Raw genomic sequence first — 25,368 nt, forward strand, 5'->3', positions numbered from 1 at the left:
AGCAGGTAGCTTACCAAACTGTCCTACAAAGAGCTAAAAAGACACTGAGTCAAGCCAGTACCAAGGAGCAGCAAAAGTAGAGTTACTCTACATGACCCCAAGGACAAAATACCCCTCAGCCTGAGCTTAAGTAGAATGCCTGAAATTGGTCCCAGCTGGGTCTGGCTGGGGTGGTTAAAGGCCTCTGTGTGCCCTCAGGTGACAGAAGGCCCTGAAAGTCTTCATGAGCTTTTGAGTTCCTGGCTCCAAGGATGTCTGATATGACAAGTGCATGCATAGACATTATCTAAAGAGATAAGCATGATCAGAGCAGCTCAGGGAGCAAGCCTAGGGGAGAAAATATCCTGTGATATTATCTGTGGTTTGACAACTTCACAGCTGCATAGTTCTCATAAGAGTAACTATTTGCTGCCCATGGTCTGTCAAAGATTCATACTTTCTATCTCTGCAGTCTTTTTCCAGGATATGAGTTTAATCTGAAAAGAATTTTTTCCTTTATTCTGTCTGTTTCTCTTTTCTTATATTGATATGGTTTTTCCACTGTGCTTTACCTCATCACTGTACCACCGTGTAAGTCAAAAGTTTAAGGCAAGAAAGACTTTCTATGGAAATCTGGCTCATGGAGAAGCTTTTGCCCCTTTCCTGTCGGTTCAATCCACTTTTATGCTGCGCCTCTTCTAACACATCCCCACCTCACAAATAAACCTTTCTGTTCTTTGCCATTGCACCCTCAGAACTGATTTTCTCCGGGTAGCCTCAAACCTCTAAAAGCAGCACCTGAAGCTGCTCGATGGCCTGGGGTCATCGATGAGGTGGTGTCTCTGGACGCTGTGCGAGCGGTTGACCCTGAGCACCGCGGAGCGGACAGTGCTCCTCGCCGCCTTCTCCCACCGCGCGCTGGCGGAGGGAAGGGGAAGGAAGGGCCGCCTCCCCTGCGGCTGCCGCTCCTCCCCCGCTGTCTCAGAGGCAAGGTGGCGGCGAAGGGCGAGGGAGGAGAGGGGAGCGCTGCCGGCGGGGACGGCAGGTGAGGAGCGCGGGGCGCCCGTCGGGAGCGCGGGGCGATGCCGGAGCGACCCTGGCACGGGGCGCCCGCAGGCGGCTCTGCGCTGCCCCGCGGCACCTGCGGCGGGGCGGGGGTGCCCGACTGCCCGGGGTTGTTGCTTTTGCAGCCCTTTCCGCGGGGCCGCGGCTGCCCGGCACTTCCTCAAAGTGGAAGTGGCGCTGCCGTGGGCGCCGCAGGCCGGCCCCCGCAAGCACCCTCCGAGCTGCGCCAGGCACCGCCAGCCCGAGAGATATTTCGGGACCCTCTTGACCTTAACCCCGCGTCCTTAGCACCTTGCTCCAGCACGATTCACATCTTTCTCCATTCCCGCTCAGCTTTTGAAGTTTGGGGCTGTGAGGGTTAAAAGCTGCGGAGAGCTCGATCTGCAGAGACACTGCTCCTTTTCAAAAGCTGAGTTGGCCACAATGCGCTACAGAAATCCCGAGTGGAGACTGCAGTAGCCTGCAGACACGTTTTTGGCCTGTTTGATCCACCCGTGCCAGGCCTTGCAGCTCTCACGTGGAGCCCAGGAGCTGGGGCGTGTTCCCAAGCAGATCCAGGCTTGACCTGAAGGCTGTAAGATGTAAACCCTGTCGGTTTGGGTTTGGTTTGGTTTGGTTTGGGTTTGGTTGGGGTTTAATACTGAGGGGTTCGTTGTCCTCGTTGCTTTGCTTGCCCCGCTTTCGAGACCAGGCTTTGTTTGTGCTGCGTACTCCAGTAGATTTACAAGTGTTTGTGTTGCCTTATCTTCAAACTGAAACCTCCTGTTTGAAGAGGAAGTGTGGAGGTGCGCGGCTTTAAGGAATGATGGAGTGCCAGGATTAGTGCACTGAGGCCATGGTTTTCCAAGCTGGTGAAAGAAAGGGTTTCACCCACCCCTTGGGCTGCTCATTTTCACCCGTGTCAGCACAGGCATTTGTGTACAGAATTAGATTGGGAAGCAAAACCTAATCTAAAGACGTCCAAAAAAAATCCGGATCAGTTCCTAAATGTTTTCACTGGCCCAAGAGGGCAGATGAGACTGCTGCTTTTCTGCAACAATAATGGTTTATAGTGGAACAAGGGTGTGGGCAGAAGTAGAGTTCATCTGCTGGACTGCACCCCCATGCTCCTGAAATAAAATCCCATAGTTGTCATCCTTTGGCCACGGATTACTTTTGAAGTTGTTTATTGATGCTTAGGAGCATGACTAGGGGCATTTTGACTTTTCTAAAGTCAGGGCTTTTGTTTTGCTATGAATACATAGCAACAACAGCTGTCCTGTGCACCTTGTACTGCACTTGTGCTGAAAGCCTCACCTGCCTGGGAGACCATCTCAGGAGCTGGGTCTTGGATGCTTTAGAAAAGCCACAGCCCTTCCCCTCCATGGGTACCCCCTGGTCTAGTGCATACCTAAGCTTGTAAATCCATGTGGCACACAGCAGCACAAATCCAAAATCCTTTATCCCAGAGGCAGGAAAGGCAGTGTTCCCAGTGTCCAATACATTGCCTTTATTTACCAAGGCAAGCCAAGCAAATTTCTTGGATAAGTACCAGCCCTTGTTGGTTTAGTAACTGTTTAGTGTAAAGGTGTAGGCTGGCACATGTAAGAACCCAGTTAACAATAGGGCTTGCTCCATAGGGTGAGTTGGCCTCTTGGAGTCACACAGTTACGAAACTGCAGTTTTCTGACTTAGGGCTCTCTATGTGTGTGTGTAATTTTAGAACTTCAGGGCAGACTCCCAGCCCCTTCCCAGTGAAACTCGCTGGTAAGGTGATTTCCCACTAAAAGGATGGCTTTGAGCTGGTCAGATTATTCATTTATAATGTCATTTGTTTAAGGGGAAATCCATCTAATCTTTAATATATACACTTTCATTCCCTTTATGTTTGTCATTACCACTCATCTCTATTATCCCTTTGATGACAAATTTTATATCGGTGGCATTGACATCAGGTTTTAAATTACTAAATACTTGTTCTTAAGAAGATCTACAACAGCCTGTAATATTGCTACATCCCTTCTGGCTTAGTTATTTTCTATGTTAAAAGCAGTCTGAGTAGGGCCCCTTCAACAAGAGTCTGTGAGCTGGGTTCTCGTGTGTTATTGAAAGTTTGCAATAAATGGAATTCATCCATTTTAGTGCCTGCACCTCAACTGGAAAGGCCTTTTTCAGGACAGAGAGCTGCCTCACTGGTTAAATATCACAAATCCTGCCTGCAGCATCAGTTACCTTATACCTACAAGCTATTTCTTCAGCAGAACCCAGCTGATGTTTACCAAAGCTTCTGCTTGGAGCGTCTCCTCTACTTTGGCTTGGCATGATTACTGTTCACCTGTCCTGGCAGGAGCCTGGTGGGATCTCAGACGATTCACCTTGCTGAGAAGGACACATGCCTACATCCTTGTGCAAGTCAGCAGGAACTGCAGATCTGTGTCTGGATAATGCTGAGACGCTAAAGTTGTCTCCCCTTGTGTGTACCCAAATAGGTAAAATTACTCTCTGGATTTGGTCCCGTGGGAGCAAGCTGGCAGAACTGCAAATGTAAACTTGGATTTGCAGTAAAAATTAGAGCTCTAAACATACAAGTCAACAAAATGCCTTTGTTCACTGGATAGATTGCCAAAGCAGATCCCACAATTATAGGCTTTACAGTGTCCAGGCTGGTAGATTAGCACTGGATGGTGGGCAAACCCAGCTAAAATTGAACTGTGTCTACCCAAATGGAGGCATCTGGGTTAGGGGTGTGGCAAAATCAGAATAAAACTAAAAAATCCTGCATTCCTATCTTGCAAGAGCAATTGAGATAACAAGATAACACCTCTGCGAATTCCATCCAAGGCCTCTGCGAAGTCCTGGCAGCATGGAATGATGTTGAGACTATGGAGAAATGCATTTGTTTCAGAGTGGAGGAAAAACATCCTGTTCGTTTGGTTGGTTTGCTTTTGCAGAGCTTACACAGACCTTTCCCAAGATGGTTTCCTCAACTGAATATGGGTCACACACCTGGGACCTCTTGCTGACAGTTGATCATCAACATGAAGGTGTAGAAAAGGAAATTCCGCTACAGGTCACAGGGGACCTTCATGTTGGAGGACTGATGCTGAAATTAGTAGAAAAAATCAGTGAGTAAAGGCCTGTTTCATTTACAGTGTTACTAAATAATACGTGCAGCTTTCCCTGTATGAAGGAAGGCTTCTGTGTGTTTTGAAATAGTACTGCCTCACTTCTGTGTCACAGCACAGAGTGTGGAGGTTCTCAGACCCAGGGGTTTTTGTGGTCAGAACCCCTCCCTGTGTTCCACTCTCTGTGTTACCACAGTGCCAATAAAACTTTGGGGTTGCCTTTCAGTTAGATGAAAACAATTAAAGCAGGCTAACGACTCAAGTCCCTTTCCAGAAGGATGGTACAAGTGTGTGGTTTGGGGGGCAGGAGAGGTAGGAGATGTCCTGTTTATCCAGCCATGCCTGTCAGAGAGGGTGAGTTGTTAAAAGGCACTTCAGAAGTTCCTGTTTCCTGTGCTATTGTGGCATTCTAGCCTAAGTCTGAGCCCTGTTATCCATTGCATAGATACAGTAGGGAAGAGCTGGGAAAAGCCAAGACTAGCCGAGTCAAAGTTAGGAAGTGAAAAGTAAAATGCCCTGTGTACAGGAACAGCAAGGGAGCACAGGAAGAGAATCTGTCACACTCTCTGTACACTAAGACACACGGTTCAGCCGGAAACAGAGTTTCCACTGAGTCAGAATAATAATATTTCACAGTATTTTTAAAAAATACTCTGCTGGTGTGAAAAGCTTTCTGTATTAATATTTAAAGCAAATCTGTAACTGACTTGTCAGCAGCTCTCTTGAGACACAGCTCTTACCAGGGGACTCCAAAGTAGGACAGGGCTCTGCTGTGTTATGGACATGCTGAGGAATAGCATCTGCTCCATGGAGCTGATGAGGAGCAAGGATTGATGCAAAGACTGAAACAGCTTGGCCAAGATCACACAGAAGCTTTACCTGCTACTACATATTGACATCTGGGAAGTCATATAATCTTGGAATTCCCATGGAATTGAGAGCAGCAATACTTTATCTCCTTCCTTGTGCATGTGCTGCTGCTTAGCTGTGTGTAACCAAGACTTCCATGGACTTGAAGCTGGTTCTTAACACTGAGATGAGCTGCTCAGTGCTGCTGCCAGTAGGCTGTGGAAGAGCTTGTGCCCATCTGGGTGCACAGGAGATTTTGTAGGAGGATTTTCAGCTTGCACTGACAAGTTCTGAACTGGAACCCTTTGTTGTTAGTCCTTATCCCAGCAAAATCCTAACAGCATTGCACCATATGTAGCACAAGATTCAGAAGATGTTCTTTCCCTGTGGATATCCACAAGACTAAGGCAGTGCCACAGTTAGCACCTAGGTTAGATCTTCAGGGAAAACAAAGTTGGTTCCCAGTGACTACCACAAGAATTCAGCAAATAGGGTCTAGGTTGGGACCTGTAGCTGCTGCTTTAATCTAAAATATTTGTGTTTACAGAGACCTGTTTCCGAACCAAGTGTTTTGTATATATGCTCCATAGTTTGTTAGTAACCATTTTGTATTTTCCTAGAAATAGCACAAGATTGGTCAGACTATGCTTTTTGGTGGGAACAAAAAAAATGTTGGCTTCTGAAAACCCACTGGACACTGGATAAATGTGGGGTGCAAGCAGATGCTAAGCTGATCTTTACTACTCAGCACAAAATGCTGCGGCTTCGCTTGCCAAACATGAAGACTGTGAGACTGAAAGTCAGCTTCTCTTCCATGGTGTTCAAAGCTGTCAGTGACATCTGCAAAATGCTCAGTAAGTAAAGATAAATCTCCTCTGGCAACTAAGCTAGAGCATTTATTGGGTGACTTTGTTTTAATGTGAAGTCCTTCCTCACAAAACTGTTTAGCTCAAAGAGAAATTTGAGACAGGTTTTTGGGGGTTTCAGTATGCAGTGCATGTCGGTTCTTAGTCTTTGTCTTAGTCAGTTCTTAGTCTTTGTGATAACTGATGCAAGCACTGTCAGCAATGTGTCCCACAAGCTGCAGGAGTACTGGATAGTCAAAGCTGGCAGTTTTCTAGGCATCTTTGTCCTCCTGGTGTAGGACTTGGTCCTGATTATTCTGTGCCAGCAACTAAGAGCATAAGATTATCAATGTCCTATACCAGCCTTCACCACAGGCAATTTTCCTGGTGTCAACTGATTTATCACCTATTTTCACTAACATTAATGATATCCAACTCTGCCTATATGTGTTCACTTCAGATGTAGCATGTTTTAGATGTTCAAGACTTCTGTATGTCCAGATCTGTTCAGGTCAGGGCACACCTAACAACCCCAGCCCAGTCCATGAATGTCTCACAGCACTAAGTCCCTCACTCTTCCCAATAATGGAGTATCCAAGTAGAGGGTTTGGAGCATGCCAGATGTGTGCCTGTGATCAATGGGAATCAGTTGAGTCTACAAGCAGTAGTAGTACCCTTTGGTTTAGGGTAAAATAGGGATTCAATTTCTCATCTTAATTAAGATCTTCAAAGCTTAGTCCATTAACAGACTCATCTTCAGAAGGAATTTACTGCCTCATATTGATCCACTTTCAATTTCATCTCCTAGCAGTAGATTGTGAAAGGTGCAATGTCTTTATAATACCTAACAGCTCTGATATAATGATGCCATAATTGTCCAACTGGCATTTGGCCAAATTAAATATTTCTACATTTTCGCTGCAGATTGAGTCAGTACAGAAACACTGTAACTTTGAGTGAGTGAATACTGTCAAAAATGTCTTTGCTTACCCCAGGGTAAAAGTGTTTTTCAGAAATGAAGTGCCAGGTTTGGGACTGGAAATACCTGTCTGGATTAGTAGTGCATTAGAGAACAGTGAGAACCAAGACAGGTTCTTGTATGAGAAATACATTGAATAATAAAAGGCATCAACCTCAATTACAGTGGTCCTTGTTTATTCATAATTTAGATATTTCACAGAGGTTGTTATGCTCATAGGTGACTGCAGTGCTGTTAGGGAGAAAGAGCTTCTTCCTGGCATTCTAAATGCAGTTACATTTCCTACAAAAGGAGATTTAAATCCTGTCCAAACTTATTCTTACGGCCCAAAGTCTTTGGCCTTGTTATAGAATTTGTGGATTTTCCACAGCTACTACTTTCAACCTGCTAAAAATAAAGTTCAGATTGCAACATGAAGCTTCCTGAAATGCTGTTACCAACCACGGGTGTAATAATTGGATGTAATCATCTTGCTTCACTTCCCAAACTGCCTTTGTAGATATCAGGCGGTCAGAAGAACTCTCTTTGTTGAAGCAATCAGAAGGCACACTCAAAAAGAAAAAGAAAAAAGATAAGAACAGCAAAGAACCAGCTACAGAAGATATCTTAAACCTGTGCAACTCTCCAGTGAGTTCTGGATTACCAGGTAATGAAAAAACAACATGATTTTATTGTTTTGACTGGAAGTCAAAAGGAGGAAGAAATTCTTTGTTATGCAAAGGAGGCCAGTTTCATGTAGGATGGTCTTGGAGACACAGTGGGCCTGAAATCAGTGGCTTCAGGAAATCTCCAATATGTCAGTATTTCCCTGTTGTCTCTAGAAATGTTTCCCTTTCCACTGATATGAGAAAAGCCACTCTAGAAAACAGGCTGTGGCCCTGCACACAGGATATGCAGCTGCCCTTTGAAAAAGGGGGGCAACGCTTAAAATGTTCGTGAAATTTGGCAACCTGCAAGGAAAATGAGGAATAAAGGCTTGAAAGCATGCATTTCTTGTGTCCAACACAACTGAGATCTCACGGAGCAACAAAGAGCATTTCTGTCCCTGAGGTCACCTCACCTGTGAAAGGACAAGGCCAGCTGGAAACAGCAGAGATAGGAGACTGTCTTGAAAGAAAAGGGTTTTTATGATGGAAAGTAGTGGACAGGACCATTTTTCATGGGAATAACATTATGCTCTTAACTTGCAGTCAATCCAGGTTTATACAGTAAGACCATGACACCTGTTTATGATCCTGTCAGTGGGTCACCAGCTTCTTCCACAATTACTTGGTTCAGCGATGGTTCCTCGGCTGAACAGAACTGCAACATCCTGGCCCTCAGTCATCCCACCTGTTCCCCAGAGATGCTGGCAGAGATGTACCAGCCACGGACTTTGGCTGACAAAGCCAAGCTCAATGCAGGGTAAGGTGCCTCTCCTGAGATCCTTTGGGTTTAAAATGAGGAATGATGTCATTGTGCAAGCTCTGGGCTAAAGTCTGTTGTTAGATGAAGGCAAATTCAGCTGAGCACAGTGGGCACAGCTAAAGGACAGTTTGGATGGCAAATTCCGAAGGCTTTAAGTAGACAGTGGAAAGAGACGTGGATAAGTTCAATAATTTTGCATTAAAAATAGGTGACTGAGTTCTGCACAAGTAAACATTGCTTATTGTATATACACAGAAAATGGAAGTTGGAAGTCTATATGAATGCTCCACCTTCTTGAGTTACATGAATTTCACCTAGATTTAGAGGAATTAGAGCTGTTTATTCCCACCTTTGTTTCACAATTGCACTGGAGCTCTGAAGGTGTGATAGTTTTTCCTGTACAGATGGATCTGTGGGTTGTTTTCTTCCACAGCTGGCTGGATTCATCTCGATCACTTATGGAACAAGGTGTTCTGGAGGAAGATCAACTTCTTCTACGCTTTAAATATTACACTTTCTTTGATTTGAATCCAAAAGTAAGAACCTTGTTTTTATTGCTATTTGTTATTTGCCTGCTTTCATGTCAAGGAGCTATACAGCAATATAGAATATATATAGCTCTATGTAGAATTTTACCTAGGATTTGTAACAAGCCCTTCAGAGAGATCAAATTCAGCTTCTTCCCCTCAGCTATGGCTGCACTTTTACCCTCTGGACACTGAATCACTGTTCCTCACATGAAATGAGATCTTAAATTTAAAGATGGTATCTGAAGAGCACAGAAACAGTATCCTTATTTCCAGAGGGGCTGCTTTACAACAGGAAAAGTTAAGGGGAAGACTAGACTAGCAGTATCCTAAATGATGTAAGGAGTCCAGTTTTTGAAATTTGGCTTAAAAATGACATTAATATTGCACTGTCCTCATTGAATTTCACAGCTTTTCTGGGCTGAAGCCCTCAGAAGAAATCAGGGCACTTTCCAGTTTATCTGGCATGTTTTTGGGTGAAATGGAACCCCACTGAAATCCAAGTACACGTCTCAACTTCAGCAGCCCAAACATTTCCCTTCTCTGCCCCAGCCAGCCCTGAAGCCATAGGATGAAACAACCCAAAAGAGCTTCAGGCAACCTAATATCTCACCTCTGCTGGGAGAGGTCACACTCCAAGGTTTACCCTCCCATCACCTACAATTCAGCAACTCTGGGGCTTGAACATTTCTGTGAGTCACTTCAGCTTATTAACCAAGTAGATAATAAGGAATAATCACTATCCAAAAACCAGATAGTGAATTAAAGCAGATCTGCCAAATCTCAAGCCAGTGCAAAGGCAGACTGAACCAGAAGTGAAAAAGCCAAGAGCGGAAGAAAGGAAGTGAGGAACAAGAGAATTCTGAAGGTTACATTCGAGTCAGCTGTGTCACATGATTTTCTCCCAGTGTGGTTTCACATCTTGGTTGCACCAGTCCAAGGCTTCCTGCCTCAAAAGGGGATGTTGAGCCTCACCTTCTGCCTCAGCCAGGGGCTTCCTGGTTGGTTTTGTGTTGGCACAGCAAGCCCTGGGACCATGCATACAATCACATGAGCTGGTACAAGGCAAGGAGGGAACAGAGGTGGGAGGAGGAAGGAAACAAACACTGCAGCTCAGCCCAGCATTGGATCAGTTGCAGCTGGCTGTGAGGCTGTGCCTGAGGTCACTGATGGGCGCTGTTTGCTCTTCCCTACAGTACGATGCGGTGCGCATCAACCAAATATACGAGCAGGCCCGCTGGGCTATCCTGCTGGAGGAAATTGATTGCACCGAGGAGGAAATGCTCATCTTCGCCGCACTGCAGGCACGTACTTGAGCCCAGTTGCAAAACCTCTTCCCTCAAGAGGCAGGCACAGGTTAGGACAAGACTAGGGCAGAGCCCAGGCCAAGAGCTCTGCTTGGACTGGGGGTCTGCTCTTGGGGTGAGAAACAATCAGCAGCATCCATCAGCTAAAGTAACTAAACTCAGTAGCAGCAGTAACACCATTATTCACACAATTATGGAAACATTCACTAATATTATCTGCACCCAGAATGTAATTTTTATATCAGTATTAGAATGAAGTGTGGCTTCCCATACCACCTGCCATCACTTCACCTCTTCTTTCTGAACATTCCTGTAATACACCATGTGTACACCATGTGTACACCATTTCCCAGCAGACAGGAAAAAAGCTACAGCACAATGTGAAGATAGGGACACTATGGAGTACTTGGAAATTTAACATAACTGAGCATGGCTTAGTCTCTGACCACAGATAATAAAGCACAAACCTTCATTAATAATGCATTCCTTCCTTTTAAATGTAAACAGAGCTGCCAAGAATCCACAGCTTGTCACTGCAGAACACCAGAGCACCTTGCTTCCAAGTTTCCACCTTGTATGGATGGCAGGACTAGGGATCCAAATGTAGCAGCCTCCCAGAACAGGGACAATTATTCAGCAAAGAAATACAAACACTGATAATTAAAATAGGAAACCATTATCAGCCATTGCACAGGAGTCACAGTGGACATGGCTCTTTCCTTGGGAAAGCCCCCTGATTCCTGCAGAGTTGTCCAAGACCCAGGAGACCAAATGATCTGTTTTCAAACACTTTGATTGTGTGTTGATAATTGGTGCATTGACTATTGGATGCTGATGTTTTATTTTAGTACCATGTAAGCAAGTTATCATTATCATCAGAGACACAAGATTCCACCTGTGAATCGGAAGTGGATGAAGTAGAAGCTGCCCTTTCCAATCTGGAAGTGACACTGGAAGGTGGAAATAAAAGCAACATTTTGGTACGTCCTTTGGGATCCCGGAATTCCTGTTGATGTGCCAGATCTGTTGACTCTCATGAGCCTTCCTGGTTCTTGATTTTTTTAACAGTTGATTACATAGTGCATTGTACTAAAATTATTCCTAATTATTCCTGATTAGGAGGACATCACAGACATTCCAAAACTTGCTGATAATCTCAAGCTAGTTAGGTGAGTTGTTAAAATTAATAATAAAATATACAAAACCAAAAGCTTAACCTTACAAGAGGTCTCCTGAGTTTTTCATTCTAATCTAACAGTACATCTGACAGTTATGAATTGACAAATACCCCAGATAGGTCTAACCAGCCTAATATTCTCTTACAATCTTTCTCTTCCTGCTTCTGACAAAGCTTCTGTTCCTTGGCAAATCTTTCCCACTCCTGGGATGCTGGGTAGCTGTATTTGTACTTATTAAAAGACCCTGCTGTCTGTATTTTCTAGTGCTCATCAGTCATCATCTCTAAACAAAAGAGACTAAGTTTTATTTTCAATCATATTTACTATTTTTTTTGCCAGTAAAAATCCAGAAGAAACTTGCAGCTCTCCCTGAGAAGAATTTCTGAAAGTAACCCCAGGGAATGTAGTTTTTAAACCAAAGAAGCATCCAAATTACCCCTTTCTTACCAAACATGGAGTCTGTTTTTTCTAATATCAAAATGAGTTTCTGTGATCCCATTGTAGTATCTTGTTTTATGGGTGATTTAAATGACAGTAGAGACTGTAGAGACCTCAAGATGCCTTTTATCACAAAACAGTCTTTGTGTTTTAAAAAGATAAAGTGTTCTGTTGTACAAGTATTTATCAGATTCATCTGTTAACAGATGGTATTTTTAATCTGGGAACTGAAAACTGCACCTGAAAAATTTTAACTGTTCTTAACAGCTAACAATTGTTAATTATTAATTTCCAATTTGGAATTTTATTTGACATTCTTATAATGAAGGTGGCTTAAGATGAAAGGGAATTAAGGCTTTTAACAATAGGTTATTTGTTTTTCGCCAGCAGTAGAACAGTTTGCTATTATAAGCATTCAGCAGTTATTTATCATCATGAAAAAGTTCCTATATAAATGCTAAATCACTTACTAAATCTAAGGCATTGTAGAATCCGGGTAGGGTGTAAAACTTTCCTTCAAACAACAACACTTTGTGGCTATAATTATTTGATTAATTGTAAACCTGAATGCAAAGCTGTGCATGTCCCACTGCTTACTGTTCCTATGAAGTTTTTTTCCTATTCATTCACAGTATGCACCACAGTAAATGCTACTTTCACGTGGGGACAGTATTGTGGAGAATTGCAACATTTTTTTCAAAAACAATAAGAAAAAGCTTTCTAAAAAGTTTTCAGCAACTTTTTCAAGGATATAAAAATAGTTTTATTTGTCTAAAAAAATTATAGTCCCTTATTTTTGAAGAATGTTGCTGTATTGGAAAACTAAAAACCAAATTATTTGGTAGTTTTGAAAATCCAAGGTTTTTTAATTTAAACATAAAAATTTCCATTTTCTAGAAAGGATTCTAAACTAGGATTTTTAGAGATGGTCTGGAGGTATACATAATAAGAGTGTATATATAGTACATCACTGTTTTCCAGCTGGTTGTATACTCTTTGTACCATCCTCTTAGATTTAAAGGGAAATACTGGATTTTTTTTTTTCTTTTTTCTTCTTTTTCACTTCATTGATGACCTTTGTCACTAGCTGTGAAGTATTTCTCCACTCACATTTTCTCTACTCAAATGCTAATATCTCTGGTTTTCTCTCCTGAAGAGCTACAAAGCTTCTGTAAACTTAGTGAAGAAATAGAATTTTGTTGTGTTAGATATGATTCAGATTAAGCCAAAAAAGCTGATCTCTGCTTCCTTACAATGAATATGAGTTGGTTTTATGGGTGCAGATATTCAAGATAAGGTGCTGATGCAAATTCATGTTAATAAATCAGGGGTTACTTTTGTGTTACTGAGTTCATGGGAAAAATTAGTCTGTTAGAAGGGATTGGCTTTGATTAGTAATGGAAGAAATAAATGAGAAAAAAACATAGATGGGATTCAGCTAAAATCTGGAGTAAAAACCACATCCATACCTGGGATAACCTGGATTGGATCCAGGCGTTTCCCACCCCCTCATTGACACAGAGGTGTCATACCCAACCAAAGCCATGGGTATGGCCTTGAATTTCAGAGGCTCTGCAATATTTGTGAGGGACTTAGCAATTTCTATGTGTTGATATAAACAAATGGGATTTCTTTTTTTCTGGTAGGCCCAAAAAGCTGGCACTCAAAGCTATCAAGACATATTGGTTTGTCTTCAGAGACACTTCAATATCTTATTTTAAGAACAAGGAATCTGCACAGGGAGAACCTATTGAGAAACTAAACCTAAAAGGTAGGAATTCTCCTTTCATTGTTTTTTCTGTTACATCTGTGAACTGAATAAGTAAGAAATCCCTGCTAGATTCAGGAAGGCAAGCACAGCAGCATTTAGTCTGAGAGCTTTTTCAATTCCTGAGACTCCTAAGCAGGTAGATTGCACCTGCAGAAGAAGCTTAAACAGAAAGGATTCAATAATTTAACCCGAGCTGGGATTATCAGAGCCTGATTTGTAAAATCCGCTGTACTGCTGAATTCTTCAGGCAAGTCAGGTAAGGAATGTGACTTGTGGGATGCTTTATTTTCAAATACTTTCACTTGACATTAAAGGGCGTGTTCCCCCGTGTCCTTGGCAAACACACTGTGGCAGCAGAGGATTAGGGATGATGCCATGGGCAGGAATGCCAGAGGCTGTCCCTGCATTCTGCTGTGCAGGGACAGCTCCAGGGCCTTCTCTGGGCCTCATTTGTGTCCTGCATGGGGATTCCAATGGCTACAGCCAGCTGCTGGAGGAGGAGCCCTGGCTGGGCACACAGACACCATCACCCTGTGTAGCCTCCATCTACATCTGCTCCTGCAGGGACATCCTTTGTTCAGCATCAGGGAACCAGTGATGCCCAGGACTCATCCTAGAAGAAACCTCTGAAATAGAAGATTGACCTGTGAACAAATGGCTCTGCATCCCAATCTGCATATCCTCAGTAGGTCAGAGAATGCCTGGAAAAACAGCCAGGGTGGCTGGAACCTCACCAAGTAGCCTCTCCCACCAGTTCCTCTCCATTTCGAGTGCTGAGCGTTTCCTAAGATCAGGCTGAGGTTTTGGGAGCACTCCCAGCCTTTCACTTCCATGCTGACTCACGTGCTCCCTGAGCTCAGAGCATTCATCACCCTGGCAAGCCAGACCAGGCAGTGAACTAGAACAAAGCCCTTTCATTAGGGCCCAAGTTTCAAAGTCCTGGCCCTTAGTCTCACAGAAAAACAACCATGAAGTACTGTTCCTTAGTGTTAAAGCAATAATTAAAGTTACTGATATAGTAATGAAATAAATTAATTTCCTTCTGATTCCCTGTGATCTAGGATGTGAAGTTGTACCAGATGTAAATGTTGCAGCGAAGAAGTTTGGAATCAAATTACTAATTCCTGTTGCAGATGGCATGAATGAAGTATATTTAAGATGTGATAATGTGAGTAATAAGAGAAAATCTGGATTCAAGATTTATGGCAGATTGTCCTGTTCTAGCATTTGTATAGAAAAATTAAGATGTTGCAGAGAGTTTATTTTCTAAATCTTGGGAAAATTTAAGAATGATGTGGTGGCCTGACAAATACATAATTGTTCTGGGGACATAGGGACAGTAAGTCATCTTGTGCTTACCATCATTTGCCAAGTAAAGCTGGTAAGAAAAAAGCCAGAACAAACTATCAAAAAAAAAAAGAAAAAAAAAAAAAAGTAGTTACAGTATTTTATTCCAATGTTGTCAGAGAATTGAGGTTTGGAATTTGTTTTCTTTTTTCTTAATTAGAACTCTCCCCATTCAGATGAGGAGAACATGATAAGGATCTTACATTAGTTTTCAGTTTATTGAAATGTATCAGATCAAATTGTGTAAAAAGTGTTCAACAGGTGAAAACCAGTCATGCAATAAAATTTCCAAGAGAATCTATTTCAAGGTACTGGATTTCTTAGAAAATTTAAAACCTAGGTGTAGTTGGAACTAGTCCAGTCAGGAAGGAAGAACAGTAACAAACAATTGTCTTTGTTTCAGGAGGATCAGTACGCTCGGTGGATGGCTGCTTGTGTTTTAGCCTCCAAGGGCAGAACGATGGCCGACAGCTCCTACCAGCCCGAGGTCCAAAAGATCCTTTCCTTCCTCCAGATGAAGAACTGGACCATGTGTTCCCAGGCTGCCTCTGAGCCAGAGAATGTAGATATGAAACCCGAATGCTTCGTCTCACCACGCTATACCAAAAAATTCAAGTCCAAGCAGGTATCCTGAGTATGGCTCCATGGCTGGGCGTGGGTGATTCCAGTAGTTGCTTAGGGATGAGGCTGGATCAAAGCAGCATTTGGAAGCCATACAGTACAATTCCCTGCAATAGTCGTTTGTCTCTTTACAAGAGGCCTTTTCTTCAAACTGAACAGAGGGATAGGTGTCTTGGCACCTCCTCCAAGCACCTCTCCTACATCCACACCCTGGCTTAAGTCACTCATGATGTTCTGCTCCTGATAACACTGTTCCTGAAAGTCTCTTCAGAGTAACAAAGGAAGGACTGCAAGCCACTGTTTGCTTCTGAATCAACAGGGTCTTTGGGTCCTCCTGCCCTTCAGGTCTTTCTTTGCTCTCCACCTAATTCTGTGTCCTGCTTTTGCTGTGCTAGAGCTCAGCCTGCCCGTCCTGAGGAGGGTCCCAGAGCAGTGTATGGAGTCAAGACAGTGCTGCACAAACCCAGACCTAAGACCTTGCTGTCCATTCTGCCCTTTGCACTTGGGATGTGTTCCCAGGCGCCCTCTGTGCGGCATCTGCACAAACAAAGTGACAACAAAGTGTCTGAACACAGCATCAGACCTCATGATTTTTGATTTAGTGAAAGCAACAGGATTTTTGTTCTCCAGTCAGCTGAAAACTTTCTCTCTTCCTGTGTTTCCCAGCTGACTGCCCGTATTCTGGAAGCCCACCAAAATGTATCCCAGATGTCCCTGGTGGAGGCCAAGCTGCGTTTTATCCAAGCCTGGCAGTCCCTCCCTGAGTTTGGCTTGTCCTACTACATTGTAAGGTAACTGCACTCTCACTCAGGTCAAGCTGCAGTAACGAGTTCATGCTCAGGGATTTGCAGGAAGTTCTTTGTCACCCTGTTCCAAGAACATTCTCTATTTTTTCCCCCACAGGCTTCTTTTAATTTTTGTGATTTTCATCCTGCTGGTTTTTTCTATAGGAGTAGCATCCAGTAGCTCCATTCCTGGAGTGAGACTCTGCATTACATCTGCCTTGGTACAGACCTCTTGGGTTTAGCCTGAAGTAACCTCTCACTAGCATTAAACTCTTACTGTCATAAACTCTCCAAAATGTATAAAATGCATGTCTAATTGGTGTGCTCAGATTTGCAGGATGTGTTCACTCTGACCCTTGTTCATTGCAATATGATAAAATGCTAATTTCTTTTATATTTCATTAAGAAAACAGCAAATTATCCCTTTTCAAGGGGATGAGCAGTGTGCCCTTAAAAAGTTAAGCTGGAAGAGCAGTGAGCACAAAAAAGGTCCCATTGTGTTCACAGCAGCTTCTTCCTTGGACATAGCAGAGATCTGACCTGCAGCTGTTTCTCTTGACAAAACACCAAAAAGCTGAAAATTACTGACACAACCATACTTTGAGGCACCTTCCTTAAGTTGCCTTCCAGGGCTGGCTAGGACTCATCTGTGGTACAAATTTAAGCAGCTGGGAACCATGCTCTGGCAGAGGCCAGCTGCCATAGAACAGCCCACATCTGCAACTGTGACTTCCCAAAATCCAGTAGCATCATGTGAACTGTGAGATCATGTTAGTCCTTGGATGTCCCAGGTTCCAGACTGTGCCTAGGAGCCACCTGAGAAAGCACTGCTTGTTTGGAGTCAGAATTCTCCATGAATTCCATGCCCAAAAATGGTCTCTGATCCTGTTGAATTTACTACCACAGGTGCAGATTTTTTGCCCCATATGTCACCATTAATCCTGTTAAAAGCACAAACAAACCCAACACCTAAACTGCATTTTGTAGTGGTGAATTTTTACACACTGCAGTATCTTGGTAGGGCATTAAGCAAAGCACAAATTGTGTCCAGGTCACTTTTTCTCCCTAAGGTCCAGCTGCATCTAAAGAGAGAAGGTTCACAAACAGGATCAGAAATACTGAAAATACAGCAGGCAGATGAGATTTCTTCCAGCTTTCAGCATGAAGGTAGAGGAAGGTTGTTTCTTTACCAGAGTAATCTGTTCCTAGCTATTCCGAACTCAAAAAATTCTGTCCCTCAAAGATTCTGATGCTTTTGTATTTATTTTTCATCTCTAATCAGAAGAAAGTTGAAATGTTAAAATGCCTCAGTAATTTTGTAATGTGATTTATACTGAAAAACATGTATATATCAGTTGTTTTGATTATATAATTTAGATTAATACAGGTTAATATAACTAGAGGAACATGTTTCAACATTAGAGAAATGAAGCAACAAAAATTATTGTTGGCATTTTTTCCAGTAAAAATATAATCAAGTTCATGCATTTGGGAAGAACAGTATTTTTTTAGCAGGAAACAATGAATTGGAAAGATTTCAACCAGATCTACCTTCCTGACTGTTTTCCGTCTTACACCATGGCTCACCAGCCTACACTTTTGCTTTGTAACAAATCCTGTTCTAAAGATGGGTCCAAGCTCTCCTCAACCCCAGGCTGTTGTGACTTTTCCCATGTTTTTTGCACTTGCAGAGGTGAGCAGCTGAAATGTTTCCCTAGCCAGAAGTCATTGCAAAGCAGATTTGCTCAAAGGCTTTGGGTTCTTTTCAGGTTTAAAGGAAGCAAGAAGGATGATGTGCTTGGGGTGTCCTATAACAGGCTGATACGGATAGATATGGCCACAGGAGATCCTATCACAACGTGGAGGTTCTCCAACATGAAGCAGTGGAATGTAAACTGGGAAATCCGCCAGGTAAACCTGGAACAGCTCTGCCTTCAGTCCTTGCATTTCACACACTCAAGGATGCTTTCAGAAAATATTTTCAAACCTCACTGAAAAGATTTTGAACATGTTGTGACATGTTATTAAATAAGCTGTCTGCAGTTTTTCTTAGTGGAGTCTGTAGTCAAAAATCAGAAACAAAAAGATCACCAGTTTTAAAGGTTCCTACCAAGCTTGTTCTTGACAAGTTGCCCTTGATTTTGATGGGATGAAATAGAGACTCCAAAGTGAATTCCAACATGTTGTGTTTACTGCTCTGTCAGTAAAAATCTCATTTTAACTCTCATGCATCATCCTCTACATTGTGGTGGTTCAGTCTCTATTACAGACTGAGGATACAGGAACCCAGTTTGTCTTTCAGATCCCAAACAGATTGCAAGGCCTCTAACTCTGCATCAATGTGTGCTCCCTGATTTGGGGCTTCAAAACTTGAATCCAGTACTATAAATTGTAAATTTCTGGGGTGGAACTACTATGACCTGATGTAAATTAGAGCAACCTGGAAACTGTTCCTGCTTGTGGAGCTTTCCACATCCATCTGCAGGAGCCAGGAGAGATCAGATACACTCCCTACTGCTCTCCTGCAGTACTCCCTGCACCAGAGCCTGTAATTCTGGGTCAGGTTGCTGGGTTTACATTAAATCCCTCTCTAAAAAGGCAGAATCCACAATGATCAACTAAGCTCAGTTAGCAGCATTTTAGAACTAATGGTAGCTGGAAACCAAAACCGGGATCCCAAAGGCAGATTTTAGGTCAGCACATAACAATGGACAGATTAAACATTATTCATTAGACAAAGAGTCAGGAGTGCTATTCCTGCTCTTCCCAGTGTTCACTTTATATGCCATTGGAAAAAAGCTAAAAGATGTTGTTGCCTGCTTCGACAAGCAAAAATGTTTCACCACGAGAGGGCCCTGATGTAGCAGCAAATCCAAAACCAAGCAGCCAAATACCCTGAGCATCCAGCAGAACCAGAACTCTTGGTTAGCAGGGGCAGGTAGTGCTTTATCGCAGCATTTGTGATCCAGCTGTGTTCTCACACTTCTCTTTCTTACGAGCTTATCTGTCTGATTTTGCCACGTCTGTTCCCCTTAGGTTGCCATCGAGTTTGACCAGAATGTGTCCATCGCTTTCACGTGCCTGAGTGCAGACTGCAAAATCATCCATGAGTATATTGGGGGCTACATCTTCTTGTCAACACGTTCCAAGGACCACAATGAAACGCTGGATGAAGAACTCTTCCACAAATTAACTGGAGGTCAGGAATGAGATGAAGTAAACTCTCTTCCCACTGCCTGCTTCTTCTTATAGCTAAGACTACCAGAGATTAGACAAAAATATCTCTGGTTGTTAATTGCTGGCTACTAATTATTGTACGTGTCAGTCCTGTACTATGACTGGGATGGTTTACAGTTTTTGTTAAATACTGAAGCTAAGGTCACTGGATGCAGTATGGCAACTCCATCATCAATACTTGAGAAAATTTAATCGTCTGTGTTTTCCTTTTGTACAGCTCAATGTTTTTAAATAAAAGTGTCTAACCACTGGACAATTTTTTAAATCTAGTATTTTTAATTGCAGCAATCTGTTTAAACATCCAGAAGAAGTAACTTGAGGATATAGTACAGTGTCTTTTCTTCTCTGTTACAGCCAGGCAACTTCCATTGTTAACTGGCCATTGTTAAAGAGCCCAGCACTTATCAGAAGTAAAGCTGAATAAATACGTATTTTAAAGCTCCATGGTTTGTCTAACACTTGCCCTGAGAATACAAAACATTCCAAAGTCCTGCAGACTAAGCTATTGAAACTCCTGTAGTGGTTACTCAGTTGATCAAAAATGTAGAAGCCATGTCCACCTTCATCCACTAAAGTGGTTTCCTGAAAGCCAGAGAAGTCACAGAGCATTCATCTTGGCAACACTGGATCCAAAATGTTCATCTTTTGAGGAACATTGTTACTTACCTGGTTGAAAAATGTGCTTTAGGAACGATCAAAAACTATTAACGAGGCCTCTGAGTATGTTTCTATTTTCTGTCCCTGTTACTCTGTTTTCACTGTGACATCTCACTGAGTTGAGCTGTTCATGTGAGGATCTGAAAAACCTGCAGAAATTATTTTACATGTGTGCAAATGCAAAGAGTGATGCTCAGAGGGCTGGAGCCCCCCTGCTCTGGAGACAGGCTGAGAGAGATGGGGGTGTTCAGCATGGAGAAGAGAAGGTTCTAGGGAGAGCTTAGAGCCCCTGGAAGGGCTGTGAGAGAGCTGGAGAGGGACTTTTGCCAAGGGCACACAGTGATAGGACAAGGGGGAATGGCTTCCCACTGACACAGGGCAGGGCTGGATTGGATACTGGGGAGAAATTCTTCCCTGTGAGGGCAGTAAGGCTTTGGCACAGGTTTCCCAGAGGAGCTGTGGATGTCTCTGAGGAGCCAGATCTGAAGCCAGCAGCTCTGCCTGCTGGAAGGAGCCACACACATCCACCAAAGTGAATGAAATTTGATACTACCCTGTAAAGCAAGGACAAAGTGAAACCGGGAGAATTCATGAAACTACTGGACAAACCAAAACTGGTTTCACATATCTAAAGAAATACAATGGACAGGTGTTGTCATATCATAAAGGGATGCTGCAGAAATCACAGCATAAATTCATAAACATCACTGGAAACTGAGAGCCCTGATTTTCATGCCATGTGCTCTGCTTTTCCCCAGCCCCTGTCAATGGGCTTCAGTGGAATCACTCCCAGTTTGTGCAGTTTAAACTACGGCTTAACACTTTGCAAAAACAAAAAAATGACAGCCTGCTTCCCAGCCCTCTGTTCTTCCCTCTCATCAGCACTTTTTGTACAGGCTGAGGGACCATCCAGTTTTCTTTCAGAAGAGAACTTACTCACTTGTCACCTGCTTGACACAAGCCAAGTATTTTCCTCACATTGTGAGATCCACCCAAGTCCAACACTGGCCATATTTAAAGCCTGCCGAAGGGTGCCATGGGAGAGCTGAATGCTCGTATTAGTGCCAGCACCTCTTCCATAGACAGCTGCCTTCCAGATCAGTCTTCACTTAGGCTTTGCAGTGAGGATCCTGACCATGCCCCTGCATGGAACCCCTCATTTGGCAACGAGCAATACCAGACTCCTGTGGATTGCTCCCTGGGAAACACAGCCCATGCTTGCCTCTCTCACAGCAGAGCTTGTCCCAGAGTGCTGCATGGAGGCCCTGCAGTTGCCACTTGCCTACTACGTGACCTGAGCACAGGAATGCAGAGACGGGAAATCTGAGCATAGCTCTCATTAGCAGAGTGTGGCTCATTTCATTGCTAAACAGGCACGTTCACTTGCAGTTCAAGCTGTCTCTGCTGGGATTTCAGAGAAACTAGCAAATATTTCCATTTTCTTTCCTGCCCCTCCTTCAATCTTACCCAATGTGTCACTGCTTTTCAACTAAATCCTTCACTGCTGCTTTGCAAGGAGGAGTTCTGCCAGCTCATCCCGGCTGGCTGTAAGCCCTATCCTTTGCCATTTTAGGTTTAAGAGGGTGATCCCCTGCTGATGCCCTCTCTCTGTATTTCCTTAGGTCATTCAGCTGTATCTTTTCCTTGCCCCACTCACTTTGCAAGGCTTTTTCACCACAGGTGGGGAATAGGTGGGAAAGGAAACTTTTAATCTAGCTGCTTTGAGTGCTGCATGTGACTGCAGCTCCTCTTCCTACAAAGAGGAGAGGTTTCAGTGGTAAGACTCCTTCCTCGAGAGGTTGGAGTGGGAAGGCAGGACCCAGGGCATTCCTCCACTTCCAAATTCCAGGCTGGATATGGTGGGCAGCACCTGAGAGGAGGCCTGCACCAGCCACAGCTTGGAGTCATCTTTCATCCCCCCATGTCACCCAGCACGTCCCACCAGGCTCCGGACATTCCTTTAATGCACGTGGAGTTCCACACCCTCCCTAATTTGTGGAATAACCTGATCACTCTTGGCTCTCATGAGCTCATCACACCTATTTATACACAGGGTTAAGACCACGGGCTCAGTGGGCTGTAGAAATCACGTTATTAATTGCACAGTGCCAGATGTGGGAGAGGTTTCCCAGAATGAGTGAAAGCAGGAGCAGGGGCGTCTACCCTGAAGTTTTGCAATACAGAGATGAAATCCTGGACAGGAATGTTATTAGATGAAAACAAACCTTCAGGAAACTTACACCTCAGCTCAGCTGCAACCCATTCTGTATACGGTGCTTAATTAAACCCAAGCCAGGTCAGGGTAAAGCACTGCCGATGTCAGATGGATCCTGCTGCTCTTACATCAAATTCCATAGGGGATTTCACCACTGCCTTCAGCCTGGGTTAGGAGACACACACCCCATCGTTTTCTGAAACCTCAGGCTAAATAATCCTGTTCTTCCATTCTTTCCCCTTTCTCTGTAGGAAAATGTCTTGCTTGTGCTTGCTCTGTGGACAGACCTGTGAAACGGTTCTTTTGTTGGCTTTAAAAGCCATTCTCCAAATTTTTTTTCAGGACATTTTCATTTTTAACCATCACTTGGAACACGGCCAGTAAGAAACATTCACCTCTTAAACTTTACAGCCTGGTACCATCCTCACCTTCTCCTACTCTGCTTATCTTGGTGTCACTAAGGAATGCTGGGCTCAGCCCGAGAATTCCTGCGGGCAGAGGGGCTTTGTGCAGCCCTGAATCGCCCCCGGGGAAGGGGCGTCTGCTTCAGCTCTCTTTGCATCACCCGTGTGAAAAGGCTGACAGGAACGCCTGTCTTTGCTAACCGCTCCTCAGTTTGTCACCCAAACTCTCAGAAAAGCGGAAAAAAGAATAAAAGGCGACATGAGAACAAGCCAAAGTGAACCACAAAGGGGAAATCTCTGCCTGCTGTTAGCAGATATTTCAAAGAAACTTGTGAACGAGGACTGCTGCCTGCCCTGGGAAACCTCCACCAGTACCTGGGCAGCTGCCTGAGATGTAGCACCATAGCAGAAATATTTCAGTTTAGAGTTTGCAGCTAAGCAAAGAGCTGCGAAAATACAATACCTGCCACAAAATCTGGCCAACCAAAAAAGCAGAAACAAAGATGGAAAATAGAAATAACCAAAGCTCATTTTCCAAGAGTGCTCTCCCTCTTGCAACAGGTTCTCTGTATTACTCAGAAATCAAGGGCCTCTGGGCAAAGAAAACCTCCACCTCCCTTCCACCTTCGCCAAAACGAGCAGCCGCTTTCCCAGACTGACAGTCTGCTCGACTCAGTCTCCAAAATGAAGTCAGTAAGGACGAACTCATTAAAATTAAGGCAGCTTTTGGCTCACCGAGTTTCCTAGAGGGCTTTTTTGTTGTTTTTGTTGTTTTTTGGTTTGGTTTGGGGTTTTTTTTTTTTGGTGTTTTGGTGGGGTTTTTTTTGGGGGTTTTTTTGTGGGTTTTTGTTTTGTTTTGTTTTGTTTTTTTTGTTTTTTGTTTTTTTTTTTTTTGGGGGGGGGGTTTGTTTGGGTTTTTTTGTAAGATATTAAAATCAAGATATTAAAATCAAGATAACCAATAACCCTAAAATAAGCAATGAAAATTTACTTGTGTTTTAGCTAAGGGCAGCAAACACAAGTATTTAATAGTCCAGGACAAAGCCAGGTCACCTCCCTGCTCCTCGGCTTCCCAAAGAGCAGCACCGCAGCCGGCAGCTCTGCGAAGCCAGAGGGAAAGCAGGGTTTCCACCGGCCTGTCTGGAGCTGGGCTTTCTTCCTCTTATACCAAATTCTTCAGATTTTTGTAACCTGCTCCACTTTACCCTTTGAACCGCAGAGAGTGCAGAGCTCTGAAGGTACCTGCGGGCGCGCACGTGCCGGGCTCGGCTGCCCCGCTCGGCCTGCGCCACCAGGGTCAATGGTGAGATTAGCCCCTCATTTAGGAAACCATCTGTCTTGCCCTAGAGCCATTCCGCAGGGGAACAACATGTGCACCTCGCCCAGCCTCCAAGGGAACGGCAATGGCTCCAGAGAGTCCTACTGGAAGCCCCTATCTCTGTTCTGTGGATGTTCTGGTGTTTTTCAAGGCTCTCTCCCCACGCACATAATGACCCACACGGTCAATAGATAAGGTCTGCCTAATGTGTACTTGTAGACTCAACGTTTCTGGGCAAACAAGACCTTTATCTGCACTTTAGCACCGAAGTTTACAGGTCGGTGCCGTCTTCATGTCAGGGATCTGTTTTGTTGCCCCGATAAAGGAAAAGCACTGACTACTGTTCTACTTGGAAATTTTAACAATTAGTTTTCCTACAGGAGCAGCAGAACAACCACCCTTTTGCTTTTACTTTGGAACAATCTCCATCAACTCATCCCTTTCTAGGATCGTTTCCCTGACTTTATTCTCTGCTCTCGACCTAATTATTGTTTGAATTGTGGGAATGCTGAAAAACCCAGCTCGGGGCAGATCCCTCAGCGGGAGATGGTTTATGTTGTCAGTTTTACTTATCCAGCAAAGGATGAGAGAAGTAGCAGGAAGAGAATTCTCCCAAGCCATGTGGTACACAGATGCAGAACGGAGAACACAACCCACGCGCAGCGGGGCCAGGAGAGGCCTCCCAAAGGCTGTCACATGGGGAGTGAGATGCCTACGCCCTCTCCATCGGCAGAGAGAATTCCTTCTCTGCGGGAGGAGCAGGTGGAAGTTTCACTTCTGACGTATCCTAAGGGCCTCCTCGGAAAAGTAATTTGTCCTGCGTGAACTTTTGCAGGATTTACTCCCCAAGAGCAAGAGTCTTAGAAATTTAAACACTTGAAGCCCATTATTGGCGCCTAAAGAGAGACCAAAGCTCATGTCAGCAGGCAGAGCCTCAGCTTTACATCTTCCTGACCTGCCAACAAAGGAACACAACAATTCCTCTCCCTCCCCCCGTCGGTGGAAGACGTGAGAGTTGGGACTATTGTCACTGATCTTTTCCCTTTACCCCCCCCCCCCCCCCCCCTTTGCTTAGACAAAGGCAGACAGGAGCAGCCCTGCCTGAGTGTTGGGAAATAAGAGCCCTCCCTCCCACCGACCTCCTGCTAGGGCCAAGGGAGCGGGGTAAGCTGCCCGGAGCCGCCCCCTCTCAAAGCTGGATGCGGAGGAGCGAGCCTGGAACAAACCTCGCCTGAGCTTGTGGGCAGAGCCGGGAGCAGGGAAAGCTGGGAACAGAAAAGAGGCAGTTCACGCTGCCGGCTGAGTCACCCCAAGCGTATAAAAGCAAGGCCGAGC

The 25,368-nt window shown here is 44.1% G+C and overlaps 1 protein-coding gene across 2 annotated transcripts; it reads left to right on the forward strand.

Annotated features, from left to right (window-relative positions):
- Positions 1-948: 948 nt before the first annotated feature.
- On the forward strand, positions 949-19,881 carry FERMT1 (FERM domain containing kindlin 1). 2 transcript variants are annotated; one of them, XM_053974078.1, is made up of 15 exons: positions 949-1,024; positions 3,975-4,148; positions 5,618-5,851; positions 7,321-7,467; positions 8,012-8,225; positions 8,662-8,764; positions 9,952-10,059; positions 10,911-11,042; positions 11,182-11,231; positions 13,325-13,449; positions 14,511-14,617; positions 15,200-15,421; positions 16,084-16,208; positions 17,972-18,113; positions 19,239-19,881. In XM_053974078.1, the coding sequence occupies exons 2-15, from the start codon at positions 3,998-4,000 to the stop codon at positions 19,410-19,412; spliced, it is 2,034 nt and encodes a 677-aa protein (XP_053830053.1). In that variant the 5' UTR covers positions 949-1,024; positions 3,975-3,997; the 3' UTR covers positions 19,413-19,881. The 2 variants fall into 2 exon arrangements, with proteins under 2 accessions (XP_053830053.1, XP_053830054.1); XM_053974079.1 differs by lacking the exon at positions 949-1,024 and adding an exon at positions 3,487-3,512.
- Positions 19,882-25,368: the final 5,487 nt, after the last annotated feature.

The sequence above is a fragment of the Vidua macroura genome, chromosome 3 (genome assembly GCF_024509145.1).
Source record: "Vidua macroura isolate BioBank_ID:100142 chromosome 3, ASM2450914v1, whole genome shotgun sequence".
NCBI lineage: Eukaryota > Metazoa > Chordata > Aves > Passeriformes > Viduidae > Vidua > Vidua macroura.